Raw genomic sequence first — 27,501 nt, 5'->3', positions numbered from 1 at the left:
TTTGCGGCTCTCGCTGGGTCAAGATGAGTCGATGAATCATTTTTCATCTTATCAATCATATCTATGCGGTACCTCTCCATCTTGTCTGTTGAGTCCACTCTCTATCACTGTCTGTTACCATTCATCCATCACGAATAAAGGAGACCTTTGAATTATTCAGTGGTGCTAAGCAAAGGTTTAATCAAGGCATTAGCTCCATTCTTAATTCTTTCATGATGTTTTCTCACTGGTAGCGTCCTCTGAAGGAGCTCAAAGGTCGCAGGCCCCGGGATTCTGTTTGCTTGACCAGGATCAAGGAAAAGATCGTTACCTTTTTGATTACAATAAAACCAAAGTTAATAAACAGAGTTATATGGACAGATGTGTCAATCCACCTTTGATCCACAAGGGGTCCAGTCATTTTCAAGACACAACCGGGTAGGCCTCTATGTAAGACTGCTGCTCCTCCCTGAGTCTGGTTCTGCTGGAGGTTTCTTCCTGTTGAAAGTAAGTTTTTCGTTTCCACTGTCACCACGTGCTTGCTTATAGTGGTTTGTCTGATTGTTGGAGTAATCTAAAACACCTCAACCTGCCAGCTCCAGTACCCACTATTTACCTAAACTAAACAACTTTTTTCCAAAAGTCAAATGTGTCATGTTAGGAAGAGTGACTCTGGATGTTCCCATGTAAAAACAACACAAAACATTTACTGCAGCTTGTTTGATCAAACCACTGGAAAGGACATTGTTCATTTAAACCGTACCCTGTATAGGTGCATCTGAAAATATTAGTATTATTTTTTTTACCCATCTGTATATATTGAATAAGAGCCTCACTGCAATGCAATGTATGTATGCTTACTATATGCTGGTGCTAATGTGTTTGCTATAAATAAAACCACGATGGTTGATTGGATTCAGTGTTAAAATGAAAAAAAAAAGAGAGAGTAATAATTTTTCCAGCCACACATGTAACTTGTACTCATGTCTCACAGGTTTCAACACTGGCTGACGAAATTTAATTCAAGACTTTTTAGCACTCGGGTATACGTCTGTGTGTATGTGCCTGCTCGTGTGTGCGTATTAGTCCTTCCAAGTCTTTGAGTTTTGGCAGCAAGATCAGAGGAAATGTGTGTTGTTGTGTTTGCGAGTGTGCGTTCGTGATTTTGTGTGCGTGTCACAGAGAGAGAGAGAGAGAGAGAGAAAGAGAGAGCGAGTAGGCATGAAAGTGAGATTCTGCTCTGAGACGTTTGATGTCGAAGAACAGCGTCTGCTGTCTGTCTGCCAACTGCCAACCCTCTATCACCGTCCCAACACATGGCCTCCGCAAAGTGTGTGCATGCGAATGCGTGCGTGTGTGTGCGCAAGTGGCCTGATCAGGCGGGGACTTGGCGATGTGACACTGCTACAGAGCTAGTTAGACTCATAACGTGCACCTCACTGTGTCACAGTGTTAATGTGTGGGCCTGAGAACGCAAAATAGGATTTTGTTTTGAATCACATGACAGAGAGAAGGAGAGAGATGGAGGAAGAGGTGCGAGTGTGTGTGTGTGTGTGTGTTTGTGGGCGTACTGGAAAGGGTGAGTAATCTGTCACATTTTATACCTCTCATCTTTCACCAGTGATCTTTGGATGGGTCCTTAACATACAGAGTCAAGTATACTCAAGCCTAATTGTTAATGTTGTGTATGTGTGGCTCTGTGCATGCATATGCTCTATGTTTATGAACATTTCTTTGGAACGTGTTTGTCCGTGTGCGTACACTGTGTCGCAACACTTTGAGAAATACTGCAAAAGCTATTCCAACATGTCTGCAATTACAGACAAGCAAATCCTGTTTTTAACTTTAACTCCAACTTTGTTCAACTAAGGTTAAAAGAGTACAAAATACGCTTGCGAAACATGGAAAAAGAAATTAAAAAAACAGCAAATGAGACATACCGCTTGCTATATTTGGCCTCAGAAGGCCAAGGGATCCCTTTATGACGAGTTTGAGTTTGGTAAGAAGCAAAAACAGAAAAGATCCGAAAACGTCTGAAGAACTGAAAGCCGGGGGAACAAAAAACATTAAAAGGGAGATGGAGAAGAAAGGCAAAAAATGAGATCTGTTTAAAAAAAAAAAGTCAAACACTTGTCTTGACTCACACTAGCAGACGTGCGTGCCTACGCAAACTTAAGCACAAACAAACAAAATAAAAACAGTGATTGAGGTACTAACAGACGCGCGCGTGCAAAAAACCCCAAAACATACTGAAATATTGGCAGAGCAAAGGGCTCAAAGATCAGGTGAATCTACAGAGCAAAAGACACATGGGTCTTTCTTTTGCACCCTTCTTGACATTTTCACTCTGATAGGGCCAGATATAGCTCTCCTGCCTCCTCACGGCTCACAAGAGCACACACAAACACGCACACTGTGAGAATGAATAGTTCAAGACCGAGGGGGAGTGAGTTATTTTGGAGGAAAAAAAACAGAATAGAATATGGTAACAAGAAAAAAAAGAAAGCGAACACTGGAGAGGCGATGGAAACGTCTTGTGGCAACAGACAAATAAGTGGTGCTACTGGAGTGATCCCGGCACCTCGTGTCGGCTACATTGATGAGGAAATTCACAATGCTGAAAGGCTTGAGAAATTGAAGAAGAAAAAGCAGAATGAGATGGGGCCTAGAATCAAAAGTAAGAAAAATCAATATAGAGGCTCGACACAAGATAAAAAAGGACTTGAGACTGAAAACTGGTTTACACTGAATAGATAAAGACATGGAATTTTCTCAATGCTTTGTGCCCTTTGTGTGATACTTGCGCTTGCAATGTCGTGTCTCTATTGTCTTTGGATAGAAACATAGAGGCAAGAGCGCTCCACCGATCTGCAATTAGTCAATTCATTTTTAATAGGTTCTGAGGGCTGTGTTGCATTAATTACGCCCAGGGGTGACAGGAGCATAATAATATTGATCCGTTTGGATGATTCCGATTTAGTCTTTTAGTTGCCAAGGTGTGGGGTGAAAGTTACCCGATGACTGCAGCTGCATACGTAATGTGTCAACATCATCAATTCTGGCCAGTGCTGGGTCACGTGTTAACCTAAGACTGCCTTAGAAATTTGAATAATTTCTTAGTTTGTCTCTACAACTGCCTGTTTTTGGTGAGCATTACCATATGGCAGCTCTTGTAACTTACTTTTGTTTATAATACTACGTAGTTAGGTTCAGGAAAACATGCTTGGGGGAAAAAAGCAGATGGCATAATGGACTTGTATTTATATTGCACCTTTCTGCTTAAGTTGAACACTCAACATCTTCTGCTACAAGTCTCACTCACCCAGTCAGTCAGCACTTTTTCTCTAACATTCACACACATGTACAGATGCACAGGAGGATGCTTCGACATGCAGAGGTGATGAGCTGGGGTTTGATACGCCAACCTTCCAATTGGTGGACGACTTGCTCCATCACTTGACTCGCAGTTCAGACTTCAGGGTACTTTTTTGACTGCCTTAGTTGCAAGGGGTCATGACACTGGATACTCATCCTGAAGCAACCCTTCCAGGGATTTGGTTCTTCTCTCAGTTTCAGGGATCTTTCACATGCCAGACGAATGTACTAAACAAGGGCTGCCATTGTTCTTAAGTATATGATGGTAAAGGATCCAGATTGAGGATCTATGGTTGGTAGTAAGACCCATCTCGCCATTGCAATTACCCACTGAGTACTGGCACTAATGCCAAAGGACACCTTGTGTGTACCTCTCAAACATGAGCAGTTTTGCCAGAATCTGGAAATGACAATAGGTTGGTTCTTTCCATCCTGACATAATGTGGTTCTCTCATTTCCAAAGATCTACTGTTAATTGGTGATTAAACAATTTTATCAGATCTTTTATAGATGTTTATCATCACTTAGCATTTTAATTAAAACCCACTGCTGTTAAATGACCCACAGCTACAACAGATTTACAGTTCTGAATTGGTACAAGAAGAACAATTAGTATCATAAACTTTAGATTTAAGATCTTAAGACACTTGTCAGATGATACTTATTGCAATTAAACGACTCTGTGTTTGAGAAAAACAACTAATGGTTTTCTATGGCACTTTTACTACGGTTTCTGTGCAATGAGCAGTGCCAGTGTGGAAGTATAATGGCAGGAAGGTTTGAACAGGATTTGGACTGCCTCTCTCTTTTAATCCCTAGCATATGCTCTCAACCAACAACAGCATTTTAGTGATGTAGTAATCCTGCAAAATGTTGCTGAAATAGATACAAAGCTGCTGTTTGTTTTAATTTAAAGCAGATCTGTTGGCTTTGCTCGCTGATGGTTGCTATTTCTGAGGCTAACTTTCACTGAAGTGGTTGCTACTACTGAGGCGGCTGTGTTTTGTGCACACGCTTACAACCTTCGGCATCAAGATATAGTTTCACAGTGTTTTAATTCATACCAATTTTTTAAAACATCCCTCTGCAACTGATCTCAAGTATAAGCTTATGTAGGGTACTGTAACGGATATCAGCAACTTGCTGTTGTCTCCTAAAATAGATAGTTATGACTTTGCAAAGGGACCACTGGGGACAATGGATGGGGTAGTCTAGAGTGACCCATTGATTACGTACAAAGGTGACCGTGGTGCACTATCGATTGCAACTGGCAGGACAGACATACTCCTGCATAAACCGGACAAAGCTTCCAATTTGACAAAATGGAGAAAAAAGAGGAGATGAAGACAGACTGAACACTTCTCCTAGTTTTTTTTTCTTTTGTAAAGTCAAGACATTATGAAAATGGCAGCTGATGAGAATCCAAATAGTCATATTTCTCTGTTCTCTGGGCTTTCGCCTGACTGCCTGCCTGTACAACTGATACTTGGCTTTGCCATGGAAAGGGCTCAAAAAGGAAGATTTGGGACCAGCTGAGATACCAGGCTGTCTCCATCCCCGTTTATGGAGATGGAGGATAAAGTCAGATACTTGTCTGATGATTAGCCAGTGCTGAGGATTAAGTGGCAAAACAAAGAAGACTTGCACAATCAGAGGTTAGCGACTCGAATATAGATCTATTCATCTTGTCTCTTTCCTCCCATTTGACTCCCCGCGAAACAAAGCCAACCTATTAAAGCAAGTATTGAGTGGAGAAGAAATGGTTTTAACAGAAATATTGACATTACCACTGCCTGCTTTTTTCTGCTGAGCAGGGCACTTTTAATCGGAGTCTATTTCTTCGTTTGGTATCCATACAATAACTGAGCACAGTGTTTAGGTTTAGGAATGCAACAAATTCATGATGAGGGATGTTCTGTGGCTTGTGTTTAAAACCAGTGAATTACTATATACGTGTTAGATGTGACACGACTGATGGGCACATCTTTTCATCACAGTGGTGCTTGTTGGATAGTGTAACTGAGGCATCGTAGGGTTTATTCACACTTTATTTTACCACTACAGCACTAGTGGCAATGAGAGAAAATAACTGTCCAATCAGAGATAATTACCTAAATTTGCTACTGTAATGCCTAACACCCCCGCAAGCATCAGGCTCATAAGAGGAACCTGCTACTTCAAGTCTGTATGTGTGAACAGTCATCGACAGTAATCATCAATAGCGAGAGCACCTCTTTAATCTTAATCTAGCAATGACGTTCCATAGGTGGGTGCATGTGTGCTATAGGTCTCTCTTATTAAAAATGTTGCTCTCTGCTGCCAGACTGTACCTGCCTTTTTATCAGGTAATCTCCCACTCCTTCTCTTTCACACATAAACAAACACTGGCCGGCAGAGACCTGCAAGGTAACGCCATTGCATGCCTCGCCATGCTGTGTGATGCCCCGCGGTGCTGCGCTCCATTCGGTGAGGCAGCATGAAGCACAAATCAATATGGATTAAAACTCTGTAAGGAGCTATCTACTCACCTCCTCGCACTACATACAGAAGGGAAACGTGTGCACTTAGTATGCCAGATTGCCGAATTTTCCCCCTTTTAAATCAGAGAGGAAAAGTGAAGAGTTTTAGATAAGCTAGCTGTAAAGTAAGGGTTACCCTGACGATGAAGAAAAACACCTGTGCTGCGTCCAGCTCATGCCACCCGTGGTTCATATCCATCATGCTGCTTAGAGGGCAGCATGGTGGGGGGGCTGGAATCAGCACCTCATTCCACCTGCCACACCTAGACTGAGCATCGCACACGAGGACTCACACACATGCACACGGAGTGACAGCCCTGGTGGTAGGCCTCAACCCCCATAGCAATGGTGGGCCTCCCACAGTGCACCGCAGGACACCAGAGATTATCCCGACACTTGCAGACAGTCACAGAATGTTAATCCTCAGCCATCTCTTCTACTGTGCTGTTAAATCTGGATCTTACTCTCAATTGCTCCTCCTACAAATCTCCCTTCTTTCTTTATCCATCACTCACCACATCCTCTCCCCCACAATCCACTAGAATCTTCCTCAAATTCCCTGCTCTAACCCCTTCCTACCGCCTGTTTTTAACTCCATCCTCTCCTCCCCTAAAATCTCTTGATCCCTGTTTTCTACTCGAGAGCGACAAGGCCTCATCCCCATTTTTCTCTTATCCTTTCTCTCCGCTCCCAGCCCAGCCCTCGCTATCAGCCCTGCATTGATCTTCTCATCCCCAAGAACACAAAACACCAATCAGCCTGTCATAATCACTCTGTTGGAGGAGGAAGCTCTGAACGCCAAGCACAGCTGCTACGTGTTGAATTAGAGAAAGCAGAAATGCTAACGCTGCAGCTCATAATAGTATGGGTTGTTTTTTTTGTTGTTGCTTGAACATTTTACTGGATGTCTTCTATTTTTAAATATGCAGAAAAGGGAATTCGAAGGTTTATTAACTACACTGTTGATTCCATTCTGCTAATGATAATACTGATTCTCATTCCTTTTTTATTTGTATCCTGGAACAATAAAGCGACAGCTGCCGGGACTGTTCATTTAAAAAATTACAGAGGAACAACCTCTGAATGGTATCTGGTCTCCCGCAGCTTCCCTTCTTATTCACTGCGATTTGACTCATAAAAATTGCCCTCTACAGCTTGTACTTTTTTTTAACTACTTGTCCCACAGGATTTTTCATCAGGACACTGTGTCTGCTAACTTCCAAACAATAAATGCAGTTTACGATCTGTCAGCAGTCTCCAGCCCGTTAACTTCCTCATACTGCTGTTGTCATGCAAAACACATGCAAACTTCTTGTCTTCATATACGTCAGCAACTTTCTACCACTGGTGATGTGGAAGAGTCAATAAAAGTACGGTTGAAATGTTTTCTGTGATGCACTTAGATCTTAATTAAACATTAAGAAATACAGTCACGGTGAAAAGAAAAGGCTCACTCTTTCCCTTCTAAGGTTTGATGGGTCATAGAAATTGAAAAAACAAACAAACAACAAATCCAGGAGCTACATCTCAGACTCTAGAAGCCTCAGTTAGCATGTTAAATTTGATAACAGTACAGAATTAGAAAAAGGCTGAACAAGTATGGTGGCTTGTTTGGAAGGACTGCCAGGAGAATGACTCATCTCTCTAACGAGAACATGGCAGCACAGTTTAAGTTTGCAAAGTTACAGCTGAACATACATGAAGATGTTTCGCAATAATGCAATGCCGTGTTTGGAGCAAACCAAACACAGCATCAACGCCTGATATCAACTGTCAGGCACGGTGGTGGAGGGGTAATGATTCGGACTTGTTTTGCAGCCACAGCATCTGGGTACCTTGTGGCCACTGAGTCGACCATGATCTCCTCTGTATGAAATCTGACAGCTAAAGCTTGGCTGAAACTGACTCACACAACAGGACAACGATTCCAGGCACAGCAGCAAATCCACAACAGAACGTGTGAAAAAGGAAAGAATAATGGTGTTGTTAAAGTTGAGACCTCAACCTGATTAAAATGCTGTTGTGGGACATTAGGAGCTGTGTAAAAATGAACTGAAGCTATGTTGTATAGACGAGTGGGCCAGAATTCCTCCACAGCAACGTGAGAGACTGATAAAGTCATACAGAAAATTGTTACTTCAAGTTATTGCTGCTAAAATTGGTTCTGCAAGTTACTGAGTGATGGGGTGTACTTAGCTTTTCAGCACTGCTCCTGCATTTTGACATAGATACAGCGTAATATGGGTTGTTGTAATTAGGTTGTATTTACCTCACTGACCTGGTGAGAACCACATTACTTTTTTTTCTATCCAGATACATAAAACCTAAGTAATGCAAGAGTGCATACTTTCTTCTTACAATGACTGTACTGTCAGTCTGTAAAATGTATCCCTAAATTATTTACACATATTATAGTTTGTAATTAACTCACTCTTCCATATTCTTCTATAGTGCCCTAATCACAAGACCCTGTCATCCACATTTCAACCAGTGCTGTGACATTTTTTCCTGCCTTTCTAGTCCCTTCTCATCTCACAGCTTCATGTATTATGCAAATATTCAACAAACAAAATAGTTACATGATTCAGCGATGTCTGAGAGCAGAATAAAGCATCAAAAGCTCACCAGAGATGTCTTTTGTTAATGGTTACTTTTTTAACACTGTATGGCAGTTCAAAATGTTCTGATGCTGTTTGTTTCTGTTTGTGTGACAAGCTGCTAGCTTTCTGCTAGTTTACCATCTAAAGTATTTGTTTTCACGAATTATATATTATTAGAAGTTACTGATACCACACTATTTAACCAACACTGGAAGGGCTTTTTACACTGTGTGACGCTGTCTGAGAAGAAAGATGGCCGTCGTCAAAGCAACGCGGTCAGCTCTGAGGTCATCAATCCAGAACAGCGGTCCTAGATTGCGCTGTGAGAAATGTTTGGAGCTTTGGTGACTAAAGTGAGCCTGCAGCAAAACCGAGGCGGTGTCAGAAACATAGGATTACACTCCCACAGCGTGGCTGCTGTTACAACCCACATGTACTAGCCAACAAATCAGTTTGTGAAATAAAAAAGTGCAGAGTGCAGTTGGTCAGTGTGACATTTTATATGTCCCATTTAAAGAAAAAAGCCTATATTGATTTAATAACGTTATTGGAAGGAGACAGCCAAGACTCTCTCACTCACTGTCATCACCCAAACAAAGCCACGCAGCCACTCTGAAACTATACACACATTAGACACGAGCATTAACAAGTGCACAACAATTATTATCAAATTAGAATACAATGTTCTACTGGGACACCATCAGTCTGGTTTGGAGCAGCAGTGGGATGCTCAAAAGAAACTGTTTTCTTCACATCACTGAACCATGGAGTTATTTATGTTCATTAAACAGTTACAGTCACTGATCACCCCCTAACTAGATAAGAGGTCCATGCCCTGTTGGTAAGCCCTGGTTTTGTCCATAGGGTGATTGGGTTTTGTATGGAAAGTAAAGTCAAAATCAATGTGAATGTGGGAAGGAAACATCAAAAGGAAACCGACAATGTTGCTTTAGTTCATCCCAAGCGAAACATCACCGTCTGGATCAAATTCATCTAATAATTTTGACTTATTTTCATTTATGCTAATACAGGGAAAGTCACCAAAGTGATTAAGGTTTATCATCTGGGTACCACGAGATTAGTGAAAAATGTCCAAAATGATCTGGCAGTATAATATTACTACTATTTCAGAAAGTGTGAGAACACTGGAAAAAATTCTAAACATATATAATAAATGTTAGACATATAAAAGTGAGTGTCAACAGATGAATAAGCAACAACAAAACAAAACAAAACAAAACAAAACAAAAACAAGCAAAAGACACACACAACAAAAAGGCACGATAATTGTATAGGTCTTTTCAGGTCTACTTATGTACCTATGCATGCTGAACGTTGCAGCTAATATCAATATAACTGTTGAGAAGATTGATGATAGAGTAGCTTGTTGTCCTCTACAGTGACTGGTGGGGTTGTATATCATTCTTTGGACATCTGACATCTGTATGAATGATTTAGCCAGTAGACAGTTTGTCAGTTATTGGTTTCAGATTGTGGACCTTGATAAGGCTGCCATCTTCAAAGATGTGCATAAGGATAGTTGGCTGCTTTACACGATTAAGTATTTATGCTCATATAGCATGTCGCTGAAGTTAAATTAATTTAAACAAGGAAATACATGATAACTAATTTCATTTTATAATTTGAATTCTTTCATTTTAAATATAAATTACATGGACCTTAAATGATATTTAAAGCCCATGGTGCTACTGAAGAGCTGAAACAGAGTTGAAATACACCGAAATGAAATACTGCTTTAATAATTGCAGAACTGGTAGTAGGAGAATGAGCGTTTTTTGATTTGTGCAGTTGTCAGGATTTGGCTGATGACGGTACTGTATGTTCTATATTAGTATCAGGGAGGAGCCGGCGATTTAGATGGGAACTTTCTCATCTTTTTTTTTTCCATTTACCTAAATGCTGACTTGATATAGTTTCTTTTTTATTGCTACCCACTCTCAAAGTGAATGCATGCGAATACAATAAAGCCATTCCCACCTATTGTATTTCTCGTGCGCTATAAGGTAAATGCAATATACAGTTTTTTAAGATTTTAATTTCCAGAGAAGTCATGCTATTTACTCACCACAGAAGACTGCGCAAAGCAAATAGTCTATTTCTGACTTGCTTCCACGGACAGAAAGTAATAAAATAAGGCATTGAGGGAAATTATCATCAGCAAATATCAAAGGTAAAAACTTTGCTTCCATAAGGATTTTAACTGAGCCAGAAAAGCAAACTCTGTGAATTTATGAAACAACAATTTTAACCTGAAAGTGTCAGTGTCACAGCCCTCCGTTATTTGTTTACTGTAAAAGTGTGGGTCAGAATATGTCAAGAAGATAAACCTTTACATGATCCGATTTAGATAATCTGCGCTCCGACATCTCCTCACGTCTTTGCTGCCACGTGAATGAATACCTTTGTATTGCCTTCAAGGTTGCGAACTTAAGAAAAATCCTGTTAAACGAACCATAATGGTATTAAATAAAAAATAACCTTCAACCTCTAACATAAAAAAATGTTTATTTTCCTTTTCTAATACGCACTCTGCTCTTACTCCTTTCTACCACTTCTTACTAATGAAAACAGATGAAAACTCTGCGGCCCAATAACGCGAGCATTAACACTAACCCACGCTCATAGAGACAAACAATCTCTGAAACAGGAGTAAATATGGCTGACTTTCCAATAGCGGAGGAGGAGAAAAAAAAATGGACCCTCTGGGAAATTTTCTCTGATCAAGTGCAAAGAGATTAACCAGTTGGACGTGTGCTAATGAACAGAAGATCATAATGAGAGGCGCTCGTAAATGTAGATGAGGCATGTGAAGAAGAACAGTGGCTTCGCCTTGTATCAGATGAAACACAAGAGTAATGTACGGAAACCAATTATTTTACTGTTCCCTTTCTACCCAACATCCTGACACTGTCTAATGATGGACTGATGAAAATGTCAAGTCTTGATTTAAAGCGTGGATAGAAAATAATGCTATAATAATTTCCAGCGGTAGCCAAGTTAGAAAATAGGATTACATTGGGTGCAGTGCCTATACACAGCAACTAATATACACTCCTCAAAAAAATTAAAGGAACACTTTTTAATCAGAGAATAGCATCAAATAAATTAAACTTCTGGGATATTGATCTGGTCATTTAAATAGCAGAGGGGGTAGTTAATCAGTTTCAGATGCTTTGGTGTCAACTCCTGCAGGATGGCACATCAATATGTTTGCTGTGTCACCCGGCACCATGTCTAGAGCATGGAGGAGAATCCAGGAGACGTGCAGTTAGTCTAGGAGAGCTGGACTTGGCTGTAGAAGGTTCTTAACATATCAGCGGGACCAGTATCTGCTGGTTTGTGGAAGGAGGAACAGGGTGAGCACTTTGAAAGCTACAAACCCACAGCAGGACACTGCTGTGAGTGTCTGATTAAAAAACAAACAGAAATAGACTTAATAAGGGTGGCCTGAGGAACATACACCCTTCCTCTAGTGGGCCTTGTGCTAACTGCCCGGCACCGTGGAGCCCAATTAGCATTTGCCATAGAATACTAGAATTGGCAGGTCCACCACTCGTGCCCTGTGCTTTTCACAGATAAGAACAGGTTTATCCTGAGCACATGTGACAGACATGAAAGGGTCTGGAGATGCCGTGGAGAACGTTATGTTGCCTGTAACATTGTTCAACATGACTGCAAATAGGTATCAGGATGAAATCCTTGGACCTATTGTGAGACCCTATACTGATACAGTGGGTCCTGGGTTTCTTCTGGTCCACAACAATGCCCAGCCTCATGTGGCGAGAGTGTATAGGCAGTTCCTGGAGGATGAAGGAACTGATACCACTGCCTGGCTCCCAAGCTTGCCAGACCAAAATCCAATACGTTCCAATAATCCAGTACCTCAGAGACATTATGTTTTAGTCCATCCGGCATGTTGCATCCTCAGACTGTCCAGCAGCTCAGCAATGCCCTGCTCCGGATCTGGGAGGAGATCCTCCAGGACACCATCCATTGTCTCATGCATACAAGCACATGGTCAAACTCTTAAGTACAATTTTGAGTTGCTGTAACGAAATTTTGGTAATATGGACTACATCGTTTTTTTACTTTGATTTTTGCGGTGCCTTTGAATTTTGCCCTCTGTAGTCTGATAATTTCCATTTCCATCAAATAATGTCCCAGAGTTTCGTTCCTAACACATCACCGAGTCTATATCAGTGTAGATATTCAGCATGATATTTCTTTTCCCATCGACCCGATGTGTTTTCAGAGTGTTCCTGTAATTTGTTTGAACAATGCATAATACTACCAGTTATATATCGTAGCACATCACATACAAGGGGATCTAAAATGGGTTCAATAATCACAAAGAGGCTACAGTCAGTTGTGACTTACTGATCACATAGTCTCCGAATGGATCGTCATCATCCTCATCATCCAGGTAAGCTGGAGCAGAAGTAATGGAAGAAAGAAAAGGCGAGAGAAAAGAAACAAACAAAAAAAAGATTATGAAAAATCAAGAGAGAAAGCATGAGAAACAAACCAAAAACAAAACTGAAAGTGCTCAAGACAATCAGAGAAACGGCCTGACAACAAATAAAACTAAAGGAAAGAAAACAAAAACAAAGCGAATTGCAGTCTTCTAACCTCCGATCATCTGCCTTTTTTATACTCATTCTTGTTCTCAGCCTGATACTTCCAGCCTTCATTAGGAGGCAAAGCGCTGACCATTAAACTACAAAAGTAGTTTCAGCACCACGCGGAGGAAAATATGATCACTCATAATTGACTAGAGAATTCTCAGCTTGCTCTCAGCGCTGCTTCTCACCGTTACACTCCTTTCCCCCCCTCTTTCTCTAGGCAGGTTCTGACGATGGCATGAGAGGCCATTACGGCTCACTAAATTCCCTATTAGGATGGCAGCACAGTCGTCAGCAAGTTACAAGTCCAACACAAACGATATTTTACAATGTGTGTAACTTTTTTTTTAACTGATAATATTACTGTTACTATGAGTGGACCCTCACTGCCTGCTTACACCAGCAAGTTGGCACAATAACGCATATTTGAATGCCCTTTTTGTCAGCTGTATAGGAAAATCCCTCCCTCATCATCCTCTTTCCATTTATTCATCGTTTAGGTTTTCCTCTTCTTCTCTGCCTTTCTATCACTCCCGGCTCCCTTCCCTTAATGTGAGTTAGCATCCATCTACTGTGATCGATATCCCGAGGCTTTTATTAAACACTGCTCTTATGCATCTGTGTGCGTGTGTGTCTGTGGTGTGGACCTGCCTGCCCGTCTTTGTGCATGTGTATTATCAGCTCTGGGTCCAGCAATATCATACAGTCAGAAATGCTCGACAAGGACAGGGAAAATTTTTTATTCATCGCTTAGTTTTGTGCGAGCGTGTGAGCATGTATGAGCACCATGTTGAATAGACCAATCATTATTGATCCTGACTGCGGGGCATATTTCAAACCCTTGGCTTAACCAGAGGACATACGCATGCAGATGCATGCTGCACACGTGTGTGTGTCTATCACCACTTTTCTCATTCCGGCATGCACGGCTCTTAGCACATGGACAAAAAGTCCTTGAACCGCTGGGTGAAGTATGGAGGTGTACGCACACATACACATTGCATGCACACGCTCTCAGTGGTGTGTATTTCTGAAAGCGAACTGTCAGTGCTGCTCTCACACACCATTCATCACAAGCTACTAATTCTGTTAGACCATTGTCGAGCCTTTCGCACCCCACGTTGCTCTCTGAAAACTCAATCAGAGGCTAATGCCCCCAACCCTCCCAACACACAAACACGCGTGCTCTCACTCTCAGTTTCTTACTCGCACACACTCACAGAGACCCTGAGGGGACAGCAGTGGTCTTGGGGGACCCCACCAGCCCAACTCTATAAGTGTTGCTCGAATTTGATAGACAGGCGAGGCACGAACTGAGTTACTCGTGTTGAGAGTGGCTGCAGTGTAAATCTAACTGCTAACACCTGAAAGCAAAAAAAAGGTCTTACAGTCACTCGGTGGCATATAATTATAATCTGCGTTGCATAGTATAAAGCACTTTTTATTCAAAACGAAAATGATCATAATTAAACATTATCTTAATATCCTTGATTACAAGACAATCACTTGAGCGCCGTCACTGTCTAAGGTAAAAAAATTAGAAAAAAATCCCGTCAGCCGATTTGAATGCGGTTTGATTTACGGTTTGCTTTGTGGGGGAATATTAAAAAAGAGGACAGCGCTGGTGCAGGCACTCTGCCACCTGTGCTAGTAGATTTGATTAGTTAATCAGAGGAATCACTTTGCCCAACTCTGCTTTTATAAAGCATAATTACAGCTCCAGCTACCAAGGAAATGAAAAAACAGAAAAGAACAAAAGGAAAAAAAAGTTCTCAACTGCAGATGTTTTTAGAGACATTTGGAAAGTTTTGTTTCTGGTCTTTTCAAAAAAGAGAATTAATACTTTAGCATAATAAAAGCATCACAGCAAGGCTCCTTAATAAAAACAGAGTGAAGAAAGGCTCTGCAAGGAGGGGAATTAAGGCATTTCAGCATGCCCAGATCGGGGGCAGGGTTAGTCAGAAAAGGCCAGACTAAATTTAGCGCCACCTTTTCATTCTCTAATTATGAGATTAATACATCCTGTCACATACGTCACAATACAACCTCATGATTTATTATCCAGTCAACCAGATGGAGAGATTGAGCCAGAGAAGGAACGAGGAGGAGAGGGAGTTTGTCTGAAAACAGCTAATCAGCATGCATGTGTGATTTGGGCCGGTCCTCAACTGAGCGGCCAGTCTGTGTATATAAAGTTGGCTGGCGGGGTAAAGGCAAGATTTATTGATGGGAAACAATGCTGAAGTTGAATTTGATTCTGTCTGTTTCCTTTAACTGGCTGCTGTATAATGAGAGGAAAACACAGAGGCATATGGACCACACACACAAACACACACACAAGCATATGAGGAGCGCTGGACTATGGATTGTGGCCATAAAGTCTGGCCTGGGCTTCAGGTTTAAATCAATATCGGAGCCTGATCTTATTTCATTTAATGCATGTTTTAATCATTCTCCCTTCTGATCAATGCAGTTTGGATGTGACCATCAGGCACTGCTGTGGGAATTTACAAGCACTCCTGTTCTCCTGCCTGTGTTTCCAGACGGACGTTTTACGAGGCAGTGCACAGTGTGACAGTAAATCTCTTCCTCCACTTTGCCAAAATGAAATCTCCAAATGCTGCTCACTATGCCCATATTTGTTTGTCTCCCGCTAAAGAAACTTGCATTGGCTCTGCCAAGTCAACGTTCTAGTCTCTTTATTTTAATAGTGTCTGGAAGGGGCAATAAACGGGAAGTGTCTTTATTCAATAGTTGACAATAAAACTGGATGTAGGGAAACTTTGAAATCCCTGAGTTGCGTTTATGAAACTAATTTAACGGGCTTTGCATACTTCTCTGTAAAAGGAATTTACCAGTGAATGAAAACACCCCAACAAGCGAAAAACAAACCAGAAAATGAAAAATCCTCTCTTATGAACTGAGAGTTAAAGTCAGGAAGCTGGTGTGACAGATACTAGAGCTCTGCAGTGGAAATGAATACACTCATAAACTGCTCCTTAAGCGCTAACTTATTCACTTAACGGTCAATTCATCCTCATCAGTGGATGAAGCTCACAGAACAACATAGCTATTTTGTATTGTTCATTCCCCATTTTTTGGATATACATAGATACTTAAAGGGAAATATATTAGATTTCTTTAACCTACAGTTCCTGCAGACCTTTGACACCTATCCCCAAATCCTTCCATTTATGTTGATCTCATTAATGCCTTTTGTGATGACAGCTACTATGTTCTTGCTATTGCTCTTGCTGCATATGCTTTCCATGTATGGGTGTGGAATGGTGACAGGCCCTGTAAAAACAGTCACACCAGCAGATATGCATTAACAAGCCACCTCATTAGGTACACCTTGTTAAAGTCTAACCCTCCTTTTCCCTCAGAACTGCATTAATTCTTTGTCACATAAGTTACTATCCATTTGAGTACACTATTCTACATATTATAAATTCACTGTTATACAAACTTAACTCAAACTTGAGGGTTATTCTGCTGGTTATTCAGCAGTCATCAAAAGATAGCTACGCTGTGGTCATAAATAGGTGGACATGGTCAGCAGTACTCATGCAGGTTCCAGCAAATAATTGATGCTCAGTTGGTACTAAGAAGCCCAACGTGTGCCAATAAAATGTCCCTCACACCATTAGACCACCTGCAGCCTGAACCATCAATACAGGGCAGGGTGGATCCATCCTGACGGTACTGTCTGAATGTTGCAGCAGAACAGGCAACTTCTAATGTCCAGTTTTGGTAAGCATTTTCAAAATATCAGTTTCCTGTTCTTAGTTGACAGAAGAGCACCTCGTGTCATGTTCTCTGCTGCTCAAGGTTCGATGTGCTGTAACGACTAGTTTCAGTTACTGTGGCCTTCTTTTCAGCTCAAAGCAATCAGCTCAAAGTCAATTGTGACGAAAGGACCCACAAAACACAGCTTTGCAGGCAGTTGAATGTTTATTTATAATGTCTTTAGTAACTCCAGTTAGGCAGCTTTGGAGCCACCTCTCTTCAGTGCAGTACACCCAGCTCTGCTGTCAGGTCCCAGCATCCTACTCAAACAGGGAAGGCACGATTATACAATGGAAATCAGCTGTGTTGGTAAGCCTTCCCCCAACACCACACCTGCTGCTCCGCTCCACCCCCTCCCCCCTCCCCCTCCATTCTGATGCCTGATTTGAACTTCAGCAGTTGATGTTGACCAGGTCCACTTGCCTATGCAATGAGCTGCTGCCATGTGATTGGCTTTTAAGATATTTGTGTTAACAAGCAGTCGATCAGGTGTACCTAACAAAGTGGCTGGTGAGTGTAAACTAAAGTATATTTCCCAACGTGAGACACTGACAGCCATTTTAAAAGCACGGATGGGGTAAATTGTTTTTCGAATGCAGTTTTTATCCCAAATCATAAATATAGTTCGCTTAGCAAACACTTCAGATCACACATAGTGACACTTGTTGTGCACTTTGTTTATCTATGCAGTGGCTGTAAATGTAAAAAAACGGGGAAAAAACTGTATTCAAGATTCTCTAATGTAACATCTCCTTAGGTGTATGTACAGTTTGAAGTGCTGATTGTGTTGAGACTAACAAAGGCACCAGGCATCGTGATTGCTATAAAAAAGATAACACTTTTTAATTTGTTATTGACTCAGCTTTTGTTTTGATTGTTTTCCAGGCTTTTCACCTCCTCCAGGAACAAAGATACAAAAATAGTACATGTAGTCAGGCACTCAGATATACGGGTGCCCAACTACACGGTTAGGGAAACGTGTGTATTTTGTTTGTTTGCCATTATAACGACATAGAATGGAAAAACGAAGATCACAGATATGAAGTAAAAGAAATCTGTAAATATATACTTCACTGACTCTTCAGACAGTTGCCCTGCTGACAACAAAAAATAAAAAATGAATAAAAAATAAAACACACAAACTCTTACGCAAACACAAATTGTAGTAACCTGGAGGTTTGTAGTATCTGTCATCGTTTCTGTGGGTTTTCTATTTTGGTAGTGAAATCTGCAATAGGGCACACGCAGACATTCATCCACATGTACCCTGAAGGGGAACCTTAGACCCTCAAACTGAAACCTGTCAGTCACACTGCCAAGCTATACTGACAGGAGCGTAACGAGAGCTGGTGAGAGGCGCCGTGCGAGCGAACAGAAAGACACAAGAGGAAGCTTGAAAGCTGGAGAAGAAAGATGGGAGAGGAGTGAGATGAAGAGGAGGAGGAGGAGGAGGAGGAGGAGAAGCAAGTGGAGGTGAGACTTCTGAAGATTGTTAGAGACGCGGCGAGATGAGAGCGGTGCAGCATGCTGCTTGGTGTTTTGGCACGTCACCGTCTTTTTGATTTGTTAGCATGTGTTTATGATGTTGTTTCTCTGTCTGCTTCTGTCAATCTCTATTATTAGACCCTCAGATCCTCCTCCTGCTGTTTTGACACTCCCGCTGCTCCTGTTTCACACTTCCACTCACACGGTTCAGACTTATACACTCTCACGCCGATAGACAAGCGATATAGGACACATGTCAAACTCAGAAACATATATGCACGTGTGCAAAATCGACACAAGATCAACACGCGCTCGATGCTAAGGTTCGGCGGGCGCTTTAAGATGTGACGTGCGGCTGTATCCGGTGTTTTGTTTGGAAGCAGGAGCAGAGGGTGAGATTTCCTCACTCAGAGAGACTAAATAACTAATGGATTGACTTGATCAGACACACGTACACTCGTCTTTTTATCAGGCTGCTGCGTTGCCTCTGATCTCTTCATGCTGGCAGAGACACCAGTGCAGACGTCTGATCTGATCTAAATCTACAGTCTGTGAAACCACGAGACGGGCCTAAAGGTGTGAGATGGTGGTTTCCCTTAATGCTTCTATAGAAGGCAAACTTTTGAAGTGGAATTAAATTAAAATGACTTTGATTTGAGACGTACTGCATAATCAAAAGTATGAATGTCTGCCCCCCCCAGGAGCGTATAAATAGTCATTAATACCACTTTTTTGACAACGTTTATGTTGCGACACTGACAAGCGACATGTTTTGATCGCCTGAACAATCGACACTCAGTGACATCATACTGCAGGCAAGTGATTATCACAATACAGAGGTGGATTAAGAAGCTAATTCTACAAGGTCCTGAAATACAGGCGACAGAGTGCTCATTGCTGTTCCTCTGGCCCTGAAACAGAGAGAGTGAGAGCGGTGGCTGCAGCTGATATCTGTGGCTGCAAGATTAGCTTGGTAATTAACCACAAAGCAATTATCGGGTGGTTGGAAGAGAAGCGCATCTCAGGGTAGGTGTTTCTTGACGTGTTTAATAGGTGTTGAGTAGTTTGATCAGTCGACAGAAGTTGTTTCGGATTCTGAGGCTCACAGTCCAACAGAGGTTGATCCACAGCTGATATGTGCGGCTGCCGAGAATTCAATTAATTAGACTGTTGCTCTTCCTTCCATCCACTTTTCATTAACCTCCATTGACACCTCGGTGAGGCTCGTGCGCGGGTTTACGACTGCATCAGGATTAACAAGGAAATGGGAAGTTGGCAATAAACAAAGTTGCCGGAGGAATGAGATTTCCCCTGGGAGAAACGCACTCTCGCAGTCACGGGGCGATTCAGAGAAAAGATGCAATTGGAGAAGCGAGATTAGCTCCTCTCACAAAAGCTAAAATGCAATCGGTGCTCCCAAAAAAAGCTCAGAAGAGTTTTTTTATCTTCTTGTTCTGAAGACTGACAGACCAGTGGTGAGATATCAGCAGATAAGTGGCTTAAAAGGGTGGAGTTAGAGGGTTTTGGCTAAGTGCTATTGATGAAAATAAAGAGGGCCCTCTGGGGGGGTGTCCAACTACTGTTCTTCAGATCACAAACAGACTTAATCAATAAATCCAACTCTCTCGCAATTTATGCAATGGCTGTCTGTCGGAGAGAGGTTTTCACAATATTGTGTAAGATTTATGCATACATTCCCTTTCATGATCCCATTTCATATAACATCAGCCCAGAGCATCAGCCTCACTGTGTTCACACATTCTCATCAAATTCGTACTCTTCCACCTTTTTTCTCAGATCATGGGCCTCTACTTTAATAAATGAAACACATCTCGATCTTCTGAGAGTCCTTTGTCCTACCTGACTCATCATCGGACTTGTTATCATTCTCAGAGTCAGTGAGGGTGAGGGCTGAGTTCTCGCGACTGGACACTCCTGAGCTTCGGCGGGACTTTACCCCTCCTCGTCCGGCCCACAGCTGGATGGCCCGCTCCGGAGACAGCGGCCCCTCGGGGTCTGAGTCGGCGTCGGAGCCAGCGCTAAGGGAGTAACCCCGCTGGAGCAGGCCGAGGTCGGGACAGTAAGGAACAGCGGCGGGGTGCGGAGGGGGAGACGGCTCGCACACTCCGAGCTCGGCCAGGGAGAAGTTGCCCCCTGCGAAGGAGAAAGATGGGTTTAAGGGGATTGCTGAGAATAATGTGCGTAAATGCAGCAAAACTGATCGCACTAGCACAAACGAATGCTCGCACAAGCAAATGCTCACGCACGTCTGGAAAACAAACCCACCATCACACGCAGAGAAGCACACTAATTATGAAACCACGGAGGCGGAGGAGGAAAATTGCGCTTTGTTGTGGCAGGCAGGAGGGGGAGAGATGACGCAGCATGAATCATGCACAAAATAAAAACTAGCTGCTGGAAGAAATATGTACTGGCCTGCAAGCCTGTTAAGGCTGGCTGAGAAGGCCCGGCTGCCTTGCTTTACTGATCCACATTGGCATTCATGAGGTGTTGATGTGAGATCAAAGAGTTGCTCACTTGAGGCCTCTCAGACTTTAGTGGAGCTGCTTCGTTGCCTTCTGGGTTTGATCATCTCCCCACCTAGTTGCCATTGCACGCTGGACCCCAGGCTCGCCGAATGTACCGCAGTCTGCTGCAGCACCAACCCCACCGCCTAACACTCTCCCCCTCAAGACAAACCGACTCGTCACGTCCAAAATAAATATATAAAATTATCCAAATTAAAGCACATCAAAGGAGATCAATAAACAGAGCTGCGGCCCAATTAAATCCAAGCTGAGGAAAAAGCAATTAAGGAAAAAGGCATGCTCAACCAATTTATTCTCTATACTAATTAAAAGAGTATTGTGGATGCAATCGCTCACCATCAGCTGTTGGGGTAAAGGGATCGGGGGAAAAACAGTTGTGATTCACTTCATTAGCAGTTTGTGAGGGAGGGTAAAGGAAGAGGCGAGCAGAGAGAGAGGTTGGCATTGTGGCGGCACACTATATGAATCAGCGTGCTGGGAATCGCACAGCTGTGTGACTGGGTTAACCGTGACTCATCAGGCGTACGGACGCAATCACAGAAAGAGGAATTAAACAGATGAGAATCGTCTGCTGGATCTTCACGGCTCCTCTTCACAGGCTCGGCGGAACTCGAGAGTTGTGCTGAAAGTAATGCGGAGGGAAACGCAGCCAGGGAAGTGGTGAAAGGCTCTATATTTCTACTCAGGCAAACAGATGGACTAGGCTAGAGAGCAGAGGCAAGTATAAAGCTCCACAGGTGGATTCGGCTAATGCGCTACAGCTTGCCAAGCTTCCAACAAGCTACAGTGCAAAGGCACCCAAGCACCAAAAGACATCAGCGAGTATTACCATTCCTCGTTTTCCTCGCTTCATTGTCTTTTCCTCCCACTTATCATAAAAGAAAGACAAAAGGAACCTTCTTTACAATCCGTGAGCCAAGGGACTTTGACAATTTGTTGGCAATTTACACTACAGGATCTAACTAAAGTCGATGAACTCATACCTGAGATGAAGTATCGCAGGAGGACAGGAGAGAACTCCAGGAGGCCTGAGAGAGTAGAGCACATGGGTTCTTTAACATCAGTCAGCAAATTATCCAGAACTGTTCTGCTTGCTAGAAAAGCGTCTACTCCACAATCACAGTCAGGATGAGTTTTTATGCAGATTATCCCATCCGCCTAAAATGACAATAATTGGGCTACAAACACAGCTAGTCTACACAAACACTACGTGGACACAGTTACACAACACTGACGTGTATGCTTGAGTGCATTTGTATGCGTGTGTGCGTGCATGCACATATCTAATGTTACATCCCACAGGACACCGCTCTGTACAATTAACATCTCATAACCAGTGATTACACATGTAAAATCCAATCTCTCCTTATCACCATCAGCTGGAGACACCGCCCGATACACTATGTATTCAAAGAAAGATGGATTGGGGCGAGGGGTTGAAGCAGACGTGAAAATCTATCTCAGTTATTCCTCAAATAGAAAACCAATTGCATGTTTGTTACATGATATTATGACAGATGTGGGGGCAAAATGTGGCACTGAATTCTAATCAAATCAGTGCCTGTCCGTCCATACGACACCGTCGCTGTCATGCCCGCCCTTATGCGCATTAATGTGTGTTTTAAGGCTTGTGCCATTTTGGCAGCAAACTTGGGCTGCTCACATCTGTTTCTGTTAATTGTCTGTGTGCTAACATGTTGCAGGATCCAAAGAGCCAAAAGCTATCCCACCATGATTTTATTGATGTTCCAAAGAGCTTCTGTTCATCAAAGGCCCAAGTTTATCAGTCTTCAAGTGCGCCACAGTACCCATAATACTTGCAAATATATAGAACTTTGCGAAAGTCTGTATATTTTACTAGGGAATTTGAAAATTGAGACATATGCAAACATGCAGGGCTATACAGTATATAAAGTAAAACAGAATGCTTTAAAGTCAGTATTGGGTATGACCACCTGTCTTCAACACAGCCTCAACTCTCTTAGGCAAGCCTTCTTGTCATTTCTTTAAGTAGCCTTCATGAACAGTTTTCAAGGCTTCCCGAAGGACATTCGAAAGTCTTCTAAGGATGTTGGCTGCTTGTTGTTGACATTTTTTGTAGATTCAACAAGAAATGGGAACAAATGATGTCTTTTGGCGTCTGCTAGCTAAGAGGATTTAAAACTGGTTCTTTGCTAGCTTGTCTTTCACATGTAGACGCAACAGTTGTTCCTACCTTGAGTTACGTGCCTTTTTTATGCTTTAATCATTCAAGCATAAAAAGGTCAGTGTTATGTCAGTGTTAAGCAGTGTTGGGACTAACGCGTTATTAAGTAACGCGTTACAGTAACTACGTTATTATTGTGGTAACGAGCACGGTAACTAGTTATTATGCCAAAACCAGGAACGCGTTACTCGTTACTGGGATTTAGATAGGCTCGTTACTCGTTACTTCGTGTGGTGGATATCGCGGAGCTTCCACAGATTCAATAACATTAGCAAGTGGTGGAAGCCAGCAGGTGGATGAAGGAAAAGGGAGGCAAGAGCAGAGACCCGAATCTGCCGCCGGTCCGCGTGTCAGGTGAACTGAACTTCCGGTAAGAAGTTATGACCTGCAGTCTATCTGAGTCAGATATAAACCAAGTTTAGGTGGAGTTTATTTTCGGTATGCTGACATTTTCATACTGCGTGCTAGCTAGCATGACGGAGTTTCTATACAGCTGGGTGGGTGCTATGTTACTGATGTTGAACTTTATTTTGTTCATATGGTTAATTATTAGAGTTGCCAACCGTCCCATAAAAAACAGAATCGTCTCGTTTTCAGAGAAAATATTACGCGTTTCGTATTGAGCTGAAAAGGAACACAGCTTCAGCTACAATGAAAAAGACAAGCTGGATTTATTCTGTCTTTACGCTGCACAGCTGCCTCTTCTCTCATTCTCTCCTCTCCTGTTTCTACTTAAATCATAAAACTGATCAATGATCAGCTGATCGGCTTTTCTCTCTTGTTTATTTATCGCCCACTTTGCGCCAGAAAGAGGAAACCAGCGGATGTCGCGTTAAACAACAGCAGCACGTTTAAGCTTGATCAGCTGTTGTTAGAATTTATTTAATATTAATTTCTAGTATCAGCTGATGTTTGCTGGAGCCACAGCTGTAAAGCGGCTGGTCATGATATCGGTTTGGTTATCTGGTGAGAGGGAAACATGCAGATGAAACCAGGAGATGTTCTTACTGAATCATCAGAGCTGAACAGGTGATGGAGAAACAGGTTTACCTTTTAGGTGACATGAATGAGTTGAAGGGAAGTTATGAACTGTTTCTGAGAGACAAATAACACCAGGATCCTTTTCTACGTAGCTGACAGCTGGTAACTGTGCAGGGGCGAGTCTAGCAAAGTGTTGCCAGGGGGCCAGGTAGGGCATTAACAGGGAAAGGAGGGCACAAAGATATACTTTTCTTTCTTATTCTCATTTAAAATGTCTCGCTTTTAAAAAAATAATTATCTGAGTCTTACAACAAACAATTGATAGATTGATACATATATACTATCAGAACAGTGTACATCACTGTCACAACAGGGTTTGTTTTCATTCAAAGGCTTTATGATTTTTCCTATAATGGTGGGCCGGTCTCTAGTCAAAATGCCCAGGATGATTGTTTTGTCCCAGTCCAGCTCTGTATGCAGCTCATCTGCAGTCTGGTGTTACCTACATCTTCCTATTCAGAAGGCAGAATTTCCAAGTTCTGAGTACAATCAAAAGCACCACGACTGCAGTTTTTGTGTTGGATGTAAAAAGCAGGCTAGAATCATGGCGGCGGTCAACGACGGTCCAGGCGTGGGATTTCTCTCGTGGAAATGTGCACATTATTTTTTCCTCTCTGTTGGTAGGTGGCACAGTGCACTTGTGGCAAGTAAGCAAGCTAGAAGACTGGGAATCTTGCTGGTATCCAGTTACGGAAGCAACACATTAACAAGAGAATTCTGAGTAAAACCAAAGTTACTTTCCCTAGTAACTAGTTACTTTGAAAGTAACGAGTAACTTGAAGTAACTGAGTTACTTTTGATAGAAGTAACTAGTAATGTAACTAAGTTACTAATTTAAAGTAACTTACCCAACACTGGTGTTAAGTGACTTAACAGAAAAATCAATCCCCTTAAAATTGGTACAAGGATACTGAAAATGTGTAAAAAATCAGCAAATGTCCATAGAAAACCTAAAAAACTTTTAGAAAGGCTGGAGAACAATTAGTTAAGAGCACCTTTAAAAACGTACAAGAAAGTCTGGTTCCTTGGAAGCAAAACTGAAAGAAAAAAGGGGTGGCTCAAGTCTTTTTTATTGTAATGCACTGAATAAAAATGAAGTGAACTAGTTCTCTAGTCGCGAACTTTAGCTCAGCATCTTTATCTTGGTCCTGACTTTAATATCTAATGATCAGAAAGACTGATCAGTCATTAAAAGTCAGGTGTGCTACACAGAATATCTACAACCCTCCCTGATATTTTGCCATCATACTGAAAATCTACTGAAAAGTTATATTTATAGCTAGAAAAGCATTTTGAGAACACAGAAGTCATTCAGATATTTATCAAAATCAGCAGACAGATACTGATCATTAGCAATCCCATTTTTGACGTAAACAACCATGCAATACTCACTTCATTTTACACATGACTTCACCTCATCACCATGGAAACAGTGATTTGGGAAGCTGTTTATTCATTTTCCATCACTGATGTAGGTTTTTTAAAAAAAACAAAAAAACAAAAACCCATATAACCGTAATAGTATTGTGAAAATAGTCTCATATCGTCCATTATTACTTCAGACAAAAAAAGTGACCTTGAACTTTGACCCTTGTCTTAACATGCATTCCCATTAACGCCAACCTCCTTCCCCCTGCTCTTTGTCTCTCTGCTGAGGTGCTTTCATTAAATCCACTTTATTGCCGTTTTGTTCACTTGTCCACTGCTCTGTCTGCTCCACCTCCATCTTTTCCTCTTTTCATCTCTCTCCCTGCAAAGAGTGTTTACCATGACCAAGGATTTCATCAGTCTTCACTACCGCATCTTATGATCCCCTTTTTCGTCATCAGCTTGCCTCACTCTCTGTTTCACTCCCTATTTTTTCCCTTATCAGCTTAAAAGGAAGCGCATCCCCCCCCCTCCATCTTCACACACAGTGTAGCACAGCGGCAGTCTGTGCAAATGACACTGTGGATCATTTTTCATTGCTTTGACACAATGTTAATTCAATCACCAGCTTTCTCACTCAAACTTTAAGGAACTGTCTCTGGACTATATTGATATAAAAAAAATATTTAAATCAAAAGTATTTTCACTTCATTAGGATATTTAAAAAAAATAATATTAAGATTTTTTTTTTTTTAAGTTTTATTGCCTGAAGATTCTTTAAGTCTCACAGCTTTGACAGAGCTAGCATATTTTAACAAGGCCTGAACTGGCTTCACTTGGCTAATTAGCATAAGCAACACCAGCGCATGGCTAATTAGCATACCATTACATGCACACTTTTCTCTGCTACTATTTACAACCTATATTTACAAAAACTATTTACAGCAACAGAAAACTTTATTTTATTCTTTTGAAATGTGTTCTTAAGGGAAAATCTCACTCAGTGAAACTGCACATTTAAAGCTCCGTTTGCATACCTGTTGCTAGTAGCTTCCATGCTAGAGTTTCTCTGTCACATAATCCTCTCATTGTGTCGGTGTTTATGCACTGAAGTGTTTCAGTTTTACAATCTTCCTTCAGGTTACTATTGTGCCTCTATTAGTAATATAATGAGAGCTCAATAAGGTCAGGTAGCAGCAGGTAGAGTCTGTGGGAGGATAGGGTCCTGTAGCTATATGCGAAAACAGAAGAGGTGAGGTTCGTGTTGGTCTGCTTTAGGATTCTTAAACCCCTACTAAATTCCTCTGCATCTGTTTGCATGCTCTTATTTCTTGTCTAATTGCACAGATTAATTATGCACTCAGCGGAGACCGATTATAAGATAATAAAGATAAATGGAATTCTGGGAATTTTTTTGATCTGGGAAGCATGACCCTTAACTGCAAGCTGCCTTTTATTCTCTACTTGGTCATTTCTGCTGCTTCCCTGACTCTCCTGTCCTTTTCCTTTCTCTTGGATCTGTTGAAAAATGTCATCACTAAAGCTTTCATTTATTAAGAAGCAATATAGATGTATTTTTTATTGCTTCAAAATTCAGGTAAAAGAAAACACAAAAGAGAAGTTCATTTTCTTGAGGCATACTAAAGTGCAGCACAGATGAATTCAGAATTGGATGCAAATGAAAATGGAAAATATTAAGAAATGACACATTTTGGCTGCTAATAGCCACGAATTTCTGCATTTTCTTAGCTGTGCCAAAGAAAATAAGGCTTTTACTGTTATTAACAGTAATTTTACGTATGTCAGGAGATTGTTGGAGAACCTACTGTGCACAGTGGCATTTGCTTCCTGATTTTGATGCAGCCTCCACTGAGGAGCAAATCAGTTCACTAGTTCGGCACTTCAGGGCAAATCAGAACTTGTTCTGAACTCGCACTCCCTTGAATG

General features: G+C 41.7%; 1 protein-coding gene across 1 annotated transcript in view; it reads right to left on the bottom strand.

Annotated features, from left to right (window-relative positions):
* tenm2a (teneurin transmembrane protein 2a) overlaps positions 1-27,501 on the bottom strand; it is a 223,116-nt gene that overhangs the window by 128,790 nt on the left and 66,825 nt on the right. The window contains 1 exon segment of the mRNA XM_019345661.2: positions 20,251-20,544. Within this exon segment, the coding sequence (XP_019201206.1) occupies positions 20,251-20,544 (294 nt within the window).

This window comes from Oreochromis niloticus, linkage group LG2 (assembly GCF_001858045.2).
Source record: "Oreochromis niloticus isolate F11D_XX linkage group LG2, O_niloticus_UMD_NMBU, whole genome shotgun sequence".
NCBI lineage: Eukaryota > Metazoa > Chordata > Actinopteri > Cichliformes > Cichlidae > Oreochromis > Oreochromis niloticus.
The sequence above is the reverse complement of the archived record's forward strand: the minus strand, read 5'-3'. Positions and strand labels throughout refer to the sequence as shown.